This window comes from Poecilia formosa, unplaced genomic scaffold, assembly GCF_000485575.1.
Source record: "Poecilia formosa unplaced genomic scaffold, Poecilia_formosa-5.1.2 Scaffold43, whole genome shotgun sequence".
In the NCBI taxonomy this organism is placed as follows: domain Eukaryota; kingdom Metazoa; phylum Chordata; class Actinopteri; order Cyprinodontiformes; family Poeciliidae; genus Poecilia; species Poecilia formosa.
This window is the reverse complement of record NW_006799982.1, coordinates 1,745,072-1,754,647: the sequence shown is the minus strand read 5'-3', so window position 1 is coordinate 1,754,647 and position 9,576 is coordinate 1,745,072. Positions and strand designations below refer to the sequence as shown.

The following is a 9,576-nucleotide window of genomic DNA, read 5'->3' as shown; positions in this document are numbered from 1 at the left end:
TAATGGAGATTTGAATTTAACGTGCCATTTCAACCAAAGGTTTTGAATGGGCTTCCTAACCAGAAGCTCCAAAGCGTTATTTAACGATATGAGGTGGTGTTTAATTTCTTTTTAATATTGTATTGTCATACATTTTATGCTAGGGGTGCCCAAGTCTAGTTTTCCAGAGCTACCATCTGCAACTTTAGATGTGTTCCTTCTCTAACACACCTGGATCATTGACTCGTTATAAGCCTCTACAGAACTGAGATGCTGCTAATGAGGGAAGTCAACCTTTTGTCTGGGGTGTGTTTTAGCAGGGATGCATCTAAAAGTTGGAGTCTAGAGGACTTCACCTGGGCACTCCTGATTTGTACCATCAATGTGGCCCGTTGAGGGTGGCCAATATGCTGAAGTGGCCTTTGGTGAAATTGAGTTTGACACCCCTGCTATAGAGAAACACACAGAAGTTGTGTTGTTAGGCGTCCAGTGGCACTGGACACATAGACAAGCAAACCAGATTGCACGCATAGAAGCATATCTGGGACAGAACGACACAGTCCCCTCTGTTGGAGTAGTAGGTGGTGGGCTTGATGTAAGGGAAGTCAAAGTTCTGCAGATTTAGAGGCCTCTGACAGTAGCGGTCGCAGAGGGCAACAAGGGCACGCACCATCGTGTATTTGGCTGAGCAGGTGACGGCCATCACTGTGCGCACCTTATCGAAGTGCAGCAGGAAGCAGGGGTCATCCTGGGGGCAAATAAATAAACATGATAATGTGCAGGTGGCTTAAAGCTACTGGCTTTCTTTGTTTTTTTTTTCTAAAGTTGTGTCTTTATTTTCCATTGTTCAAAACCCTAAAAGTAGTAGTAGAAGTGGACAATGCACTTTTCAAAAATATATTTGTAAAATTAATTAAATAAAAAAAATGTAGAATTTTTCCTTCTAATTCATAACATTACTTAGTGTTACACTCGTGTCTAAACTCATCAAGTTAAAAGAAAATCAATTTCTTTTTCCAATTAAAATGTTAAATGTACAACATTCTAGTGAAAGGAACAAAGAAATATGATTTCTGAAGTAAATAATTTTGCATGATTTTGGTTATTTTCAATTTTGTTTGTGCAGAACATATCTTATTGCATTTGTGACAGCCCACTCTTTGAAAATGCTGTATTTTGCCAATGTTAATAAATGGGTGTGCCCAAGTCGTCGATTATTTGTTGTTCTGCTTATGGGAAACTGAAATTAAAGCTAAAAAAAAAAATGAACAAAAGACAAAGATTTTTATGAATAAATGAATATTTTATTCATTTTAATAAGATTTTTTTTATGACAACCTTGCTCCTAAAATTTTTAAGTATCCATCAGCTTCATGTGTCTTTTCTAGTGGACAACAACGGTGCTGACCTTGAATTGTACAAAATTATTCCAAGGGTTGAAAAACAGCTCCTCTTTAGACACTTATTTTCTATTACGTCAAATCAAGTTTCTAGTTTAAAACATAAAAAATTGTCAAGCGTTCAAGGAATTTAAATACTTTTGGCAGCTTGTTACACTTTTACAAGTATTACTGATGGCTGCCATGACATCATTAACGCTACGCCACTTTTTTGATTAAGTCAGTAAGAAACACGCATCGGTGTTTCATAGATAGATAGATAGATATTTTAAAATGCAGTAATATAACACATTTAGCTATAGAAAAGAACTACACTCAATTGATTAAAAGAAATGTAAATTACCACATCAGGATCTCTTCCATCAACAAGAGTCAGGTCATGCAGGGACCAGATCTCTGTCCTTTTGTAGCTTTCCTGGATGCTGGAACGTTTGGTTTGTAACTTCTTGGATCCAGATTTTTGGGTCGACTTAGAGCTCTGACAATGCACTATGCTTAACTGCACCACTTTTTTTCGTCCAACTGTGAAAACAGAAGTGCACTTACTTTAAATAGGAAAAGGGATGCAGTGCGGCACCGGGATTTTCATCTGCAGTAAAGACAGGGTGTAGGGGGGAAAATAAGAGTAGTTTACCTGAGACGCAGAGAAAATGCCTCCCAGGCGTTGGCTCTTCGATTTCAATAAACTCCACAAGTCTGTGCTTTGCAGGTCGAAATAAAACTCTCTGCATCTCTTCCCTCAAAAGAGACGACATGATGGGAGGAAGGGATTCAAATTTGACAAAAAAAAAGGGCCCTCAAAACAACCAACACATAGAATATTTCAAGAAAAAAATGGTGAGGGAAAAATGAGATGCTGATCGTGACTGGGAAAACCCAGAATCTGTCAGAGGTGGGGAGGGAGGTGGGGATGTTTCCTCTGAACTGATGGTAAGAAACATCTGTGGCTGTGGGCTGGTTGTGTGTGAATTCTGCACACGAACAGACCACTGTGTGGTGAAAGAGTTTGAGCTAATACTTGCCTATTAACATGTTTACTAGAGTGGTCTAAGTAGCAAAGAAGGCAATAAAATACTAATCTCATCATCACTTTGCATTTTTATTGCCCTAGTTGGGATCCATTATGATGCCAGGAAGGATCCTGTTGATGCCTTTCACGCCTACATTTAAATTTGTCAGACAACATCACAAATAAAACAAACAAACAAAAAAAAAAACACTTTCCCAGAGTTTCAAATAATTTCCCAGACAACACAGAAATTCAGAATGTTTTTTTTTTTATTATTATTGCCTTTCTGTCTCCTCTTCTCACTCATATTCAGACAGTGATATATAATGTGGCACTGTGCCCGCTGTTTGTCTGTGATTAAACGGTTGTTGTGTGGGAAAAGGATGTCCCACAGCACTCTACATGGTTTCCATTACCCTGTAGTAATTCAATCACTGAGAATAGATACAACTGAGGTGAAGCACTTACATGAAGGGTGGTGGGGGCGAGGGCTGCTGAAAAGAATGCTATGTTTCTTTAATGATGGCTCCTTGAGATGTTATGCTGAGCATGTCAACAGAGCACTACCTCTGAGCACGCTCTTCAAAGATTTCAGAACCTCTCTCGGAGCAAAACATCACCCTGATGAACCCGGGCCAAACCGCTGATTTGATTTGTTAGAAGGACAGAGTGTGGCTCCATTGGATTTGTCATATTTGAGAAAACAAAGATGGGTCCTTCCACTGCTAAGTGCTTTACTGTTGCTGTTGTTGTCGATGGGTCTTTGTGGATGCTCACTTGAGAGGCTTTTTGTCTCTGAGATGGAAAGATAAGCGGATGGGCAGGGAGCCGAAAGGAAGCACACGAGTGTTGAAGACCTATGAATAACACATGAGGTTTATTGTGCTTACCTTTTATCACTCACTAATATGAAGAGTTCAAAAAGTGGCTTCTGTAATGTATGCTGCGCGCATGCATGATCATAAAAGCAGCATTCATTTCCAGTGCGTTTCATGTGAGGATGTCCTGTTACATTTGGAGTCATAATAAAGGTAATGGGAATGAATTAGGTCATAGTTTCTTGTTTGGAGTTGGCACAAATGCAGGAGACTCCAGGAAGAAACAGGTGAGTGATTACCAGCTGTTGCTGTGAATGGGGCAGGAATACAGGAGCAACTGAACAAGGGTAAGAGTCAGTTTCATGATCCATTTAGAGTTTCTGTTCTTGCCTGGGTTTTGTGTTTTGATTATTTTTTTAAGTACACTGCTCAAAAAAATAAAGGGAACACTCAAATAACACATCCTAGATCTGAATGAATGAAATATTCTCATTGAATACTTTGTTCTGTACAAAGTTGAATGTGCTGACAACAAAATCACACAAAAATCATCAATGGAAATCAAATTTATTAACCAATGGAGGCCTGGATTTGGAGCCACACACAAAATCAAAGTGAAATGTTCCCTTTATTTTTTTGAGCAGTATATATACACAGTTCTTATTGACATATTCAATTCTTTTTTTGTGGTCTCTTTATGTGTACTGGTTTACTTTAGAGTTGGTCATTAGCTTTTAGTTCATGAACTCTTAGTAAGATTGTGTTTTTTTTGTCCCATGTAATTCTGTCTGTGTTCATGCCTGTGTTATTTAGTCATTTCCTCTCAGCTTCTCAGTTTAGTTCTTTACCCAGCTGGAATATCTTCCTTTGATTAGTCTCACTTGGTTCTTAGGTCAATCTATCACCTCCCATGCAGTTTAAAGCCAATCTGTTTCATTTCTGCTTGCCCAGATTGTCCTTTTCCACCCTTGCGGTCTCTCCTGTGCTTTTCCTGTCAGTTCAGTTCCTTTTTTGCCTATTTCTCAAATGTAAGTATATGATTTTAATAAATAATTATCAGCATCATTAGACCCCTGCCTTAAACCAATAAATGAAATCCGAAAAGCATAGAACCAACCCACAAAATCTAAGAATTACTCAATGACAACCCAATTTGTTCATCAATGGTGCTGCTTTAGAAAGAGAGAGAGAGCAACACCAAGTTCCTGGATGTGTACCTCACTTAGGATCTGTCCTGGAGCAGCAACACCCCACTTCCTCCACAGACTAAGAAGAGCCAAACCACTGATCCCCACTGTGTCCATTTTCTATTCCAGAACCACTGAAAGCATCCCGGCGGTAGGCGGCTGCACCACATCCTGCAGGAAGACATTGCAGCGCAGAGAGCATCAGAAAATATTATTGGTACCCTCCATCTCACACACCAGGACACCAACCAAACCCGCCTGGCCCACAAAGCACTCAGCATTAAGGTCTTCTTCCGTCTCCTGTCCTCCGGGAGGAGAATGCGGAGCATCCAGACAAGAACCAGCAAACCCATCAGGCCAGCATTATGCTGAAGTCCTTTATAGCTCTTCCCTGTTTTCCTTCTCTGACTCTTCCCCCAAAAACCTTTTGTCTTATGTGATTTTTAAATCTATTTTGCTTTACCACATATTTCTATTTTTTATGTGTATTACTGTTTGCACCAGGGGTATGGGGGAATCACCATTTCAATTCTGTGTATGCTGTGCATATGGGAGTTTTGAGAAAAAATTGAATTGAATTGAATTTCAGCTTTCTGATATTTTTTCTGTTATAATTTCCTGATCTATGAAGGTTAATGTCTGCCTTATTTAAATGGCCTCTTCTAGTGTCTGTCCTGTTTAGAAAAGTTAAAGAGAAATGGCTTTCCTCATCACGCTTATATCTCTGGGAAACAGAGTCACACATTATTAGCTACAAGATGTTAGGGACTCTTTACCAACTTTTGAAAGTCCAGTATGTTTTATAAGTTTCAGTTAGATTGATTTTATAGAAATTGTTAAGGGTAACTGATTTTGTAACAATTCTTATTTAGGATTTTATTCTCCCTGCATAATAAAATAAATTTAAAGAAATAGAAGAAAAATACAAAGTTGTATTTTTCTCAAAATTTCTATGTGATATTATAGTACAGTAATGTTTGTGGGATATAGAAAATGCAGAGTAAATCTGGCTCCCTTCATTTAAAACAGTATGCATATAAAATGGAAATCCTTTCTTGAGATCAGGAAACACTGAAAAATATTAACAGTGAAAGATCAGCGTGTAAAAATGTGTCTGTTCATAACAATGCTGTCATCCAAAAAGGCAACTAAGTTCCATCATATGAAAACAAGCAATCAGGATCCTTAGAGATTCAAAAGCTCCAGTCTTTCATTGGCTTTAGTCCATGAAAGCTCTGGAGTTCAAGATGTGCTGATTGTTAAGGGAACAAGGGGACAGGAACAGCACGTTCTCTGTGCTGAAAGGGACAGAGCTGTCAACAAGCAGGTCAAAGCAATCCTGATTGTACAGGGCCCAGACCACGTGGTGGCCTATAGGATCACATCTATGTTTGTATAAGAGGAGCAGAATCTGTTTAGTACAAAATGTTCTCTCCAGTAGAGGGCGCTAATGTTTAGGAAATTATTTTTATTCAAGCACCCATGTGAACATGCGGTTTGTTGTTGTTTTGAAGTGGTAACATGCCTGCTTTTTCTGTCACACTTTACTGCTATGCAACTGAACATGCGTGAATATGCAGTTTGCTGTTGTTGTTTTTGAAGTAGTAACATTGCTGCTTATTTTGTCGCAGTATTTTACTGCTTTGCAATTGAACCCCTACTTTTACATTTTTTGCAATTAAAGATTTTTTTTAATAATCAAATACTACTTTAAGCAAACCACGATTCTGTGCAAAGTTACGCAGCTCTGTTTTATTTATTTTTCAAAACTTGTACGAAGTATGTTTCTTGTAATTCTCAAAGTTATAATTAATTATAGAAAACTATTAAAAATGCGTATTCCTAGCACGGCATTAGACTCCAGAGATTTGCTTAGAATAAAACCTCTATTTACTTTTAAATAATATATTAATATTACATATAACAATGTGAACTACAATTTGTTATAGTTTATGTTGTTAAAATGTAAATTGACATATATATATATATATATATACACATAAATAGATATTACACTATATGAAAAACTTTCTGGAAAATTGAATTGTAAAATATTAGTCTATATATGCAACTGACTTAGATCTCCAACTGATGGTTCCAGAGATGACTTTGGACTTTATCTGAATAATTTTGATCCATTTCAGTTGCAGAGTTGAAACAAAAAGTATTTATCAACAGAGCCTAAAGGCAGGCATGATGGTTTAAAAACCTGCAGATGTTTTAGCATTATTGTAACATCTTGTGGCCATCTCTGCTTTGGTTCTGCTGGTGATAGCAGGGATATAGAGCATGATAAAAACCATGCTCTGGTCATTATCATGCTCCGTTGGAACATTCAATCTTAACCAATAAATCATCCACACAAGGCCAGGCTGAACACAGTAGAGCAATTTGTTCCTCAAATGTCCAACCACTCAAAATCAAACAGCAGATGTTTGATTTTGAAGCATTGGCTTCACTTACTGGAAGAATTGAAAACCAACATCTGGTAAGAGTGCATTGAGACACTGGTTGATCACAATCCAGGGTTGTGTTCAGTGTATTGCCATTAAGTGAGAAGTCTGCTGGTGGTGCCGATACCTTTGTGAGGGTTGTTGGGTAACTTACCTCCCCTGCTTCATTACTATTAGCTTTTGGAGTTTTCTCTGCTGCAGAAGGCTACTTTTCCATTATTAATGGTATTGTTTTTGTGTTGGGGAGTGACATGTTAGGAAAAAAAAATCATTCTGTTCCTGATGTAGTGAATCATATTTTTATGACTCAAATTGTATCATGACCAAGAATCCCAGTTTAGAAATGAAACTGAGAAACTGTTTTGTTTTTCACATCACTGACTCATGGCAAATCTAAACAGAGACAAACTCCTGTGCTGAGAGCAAAAAGGCTTGGTTCCTTTTTAGCAGCTGATGCATCTGAGTATGTCTCAACATCCAACCCATTGCTGATAGAAGACATCTTTTATACTTCATAGAGGTTAATTTGTGAAATATTTGTGTGGCAATAAATGTAAAGGTCCATATCTGGTTTAGGTGGGGCTGCTATTAGTTTTTCTGCAGATCCTGCAGGTTAACTGAGCACAACTGACTTCATTCTGCTCCTTAGAAGAGAAGGGCACAAAAGCTGGGAGAAAAGATGCCTTCCTGGCATCTGACAACAGTTGACTGTTTGGCAGAATAATTTTAGTGGTTGAGTTTTTTTTTTTCCGTTAGGCCTGGTCTCCTAATAAAGACTCCTATTGTTGACATGGTTTATTTGCTCAGGTTCAATTGAAGGAAGCTGTTCTTATTCATTTTTGAAGTAGCGGTTTGTGATGTTGATTTATCTTTGAAATTGGATTTTTTAAAGATTTGAAGTAACCCTTCATATTTCAGATTTTTACTTTCAAATTATTACAAATTTATAATTAAAAGTTGCGTTATACAGTGTTATCTGACATCCTTTACTGCTATGTCCTTCATTCCAAATAAAAAACAGGGGCTGTAACACATCTATTATAAGAATGTAATCAAAATCAATGTGGACAACAAATAGTAGTTTAGAAAAATAATCGAAAAACTTTCTTGTAAACAGTATTCTATAAACCCAACAGAAGCATATTCAAATGTTTGAATTTCCCTGTATCATTGTCTTGCCTCAAAGTGCTTCAGTAAACAACAATCCAATACCAATTCCCTTTTATCCATATAGCAGTTTCACTCATAAAACTAAAGTTCTGAGTGGCTACTTCAATTAGCGGTGCAGCACACTGATATCTTTACATTAACAAATTTCACTTAAAAACATGGCATTAAGGTTTCATCCATCCAACATGTTGAAAGTCTTTGGAAATTAGGGATAGTATGTTTTCTGGACTGCAAATCGGAGTTATTTATGATCTGATTAAAGTGAATCCAATTGTATGGAGAGGCATTAAATCACAGTAAAGCCCATAGGTTCTCACCTATGTTTGTTTAAGAGAAGAAAACCATGCAAAGTACAAAATGTTCTCTTCAGTAGAGGGCGCTAATGTATAGAAAAAGAACAACTAATGGGGTTTATTAAAGCAGTTGGGTGAAAATACTTCCCGTGCCTGCTGACAACTTTTCTACGTTTTTTTTCACCCTTTGAGCAGCTCTGTCACATTTTTAATAGTAATAACTTTTCAAAAATTAAAATCTCTACTGGATTTCACTTTCTATCATCAAATTATGAGTTATGTGAATAACGGGAGAGTTCTGAATTAGTGGTTTTACAAAGGAAGTAAGTTTGTTGAATTTGTCAAAACTGTCAATATTTATAAAACGATAATCAAAGGTAAAAGTAATTATAACTGTGTCTATCTCTGACACTGATTTAGATTTCAGAGATGTACCTCAAGAAAAAGTTCTAAGTACATATAATCAGCATTATAAACAGACACGTATTGTAACATAATTGATGCTGGTTGGGTTTCCTACTTTTAAACAACAAAAAAACCCATTGTAAAAAAAATGGTTGGCTTTTTTCCTAAATGTAGGAACATTTCTGAAATTAAACTAAAAATCTGTAAGTACTTTTTTCTGAACACAAGAGTTGTCATATCTTGTTCTATTAGTCGGTGAAAAATCTCAGGCATAGCTTTAACTGCACACACAAAAAAAATTCTTTCAATTTTAAGACTACATATTATACACATTATGGAAGTATATCTGGTTCTTTCCAAATATTAAAATCAGGCAAATAAAACCTCAAGTGACCCATAATACATCACATGACACATCATGCTATTACTGTGAAACGTGAAACATAGCAACGGTACAAACTCATACTAAATGTCAAACATGGAGGTGGAAGGCTGAGGATTTGGGTTTGTTTTGCAGCAGCATGACCTTGTGGTCATTGAGTCAACCAGGAACTCATCTATATACTAGTAGATTCTAGTAAGAAATAATCTGCCTAGATGTTTAACCAGTTGCTGACTGAAGCAATTCCAGCAAACATGCAACGTAAGTTAAAATGTAGACCTCAGCTTGACTAATATTTTTAGCAGAGCATTTAGAGAGTTGTGCAAAAACAAGAACCTGCACTGAATCATTGCTGCAAGGAGCAAACCAAAGTAGTTCCACCAGAATAACTTTAATGACTGAAATGTTTCATAAATACTTGAAGTTATTGCAGCTAAACGTGGTTCTGTAAGCTACAGAACTTTCTATTTTTACTCACTG

General features: G+C 37.0%; 1 protein-coding gene across 1 annotated transcript in view; it reads right to left on the bottom strand.

Moving 5' to 3' along the window:
- The window catches only part of exoc1l (exocyst complex component 1 like), a 3,711-nt gene extending 1,379 nt beyond the window's left edge, over window positions 1–2,332 (bottom strand). The window contains exons 1-3 of the mRNA XM_007551687.2: window positions 2,014–2,332; window positions 1,723–1,901; window positions 436–727 (exon numbers count right to left, since the gene is read on the bottom strand). Coding sequence (XP_007551749.1) covers window positions 458–727; window positions 1,723–1,901; window positions 2,014–2,134 — 570 coding nt within the window. The 5' untranslated portion in view covers window positions 2,135–2,332 and the 3' untranslated portion in view covers window positions 436–457. The remainder of the gene's footprint in view (window positions 1–435; window positions 728–1,722; window positions 1,902–2,013) is intronic.
- Between the last annotated feature and the right edge of the window lie 7,244 nt (window positions 2,333–9,576).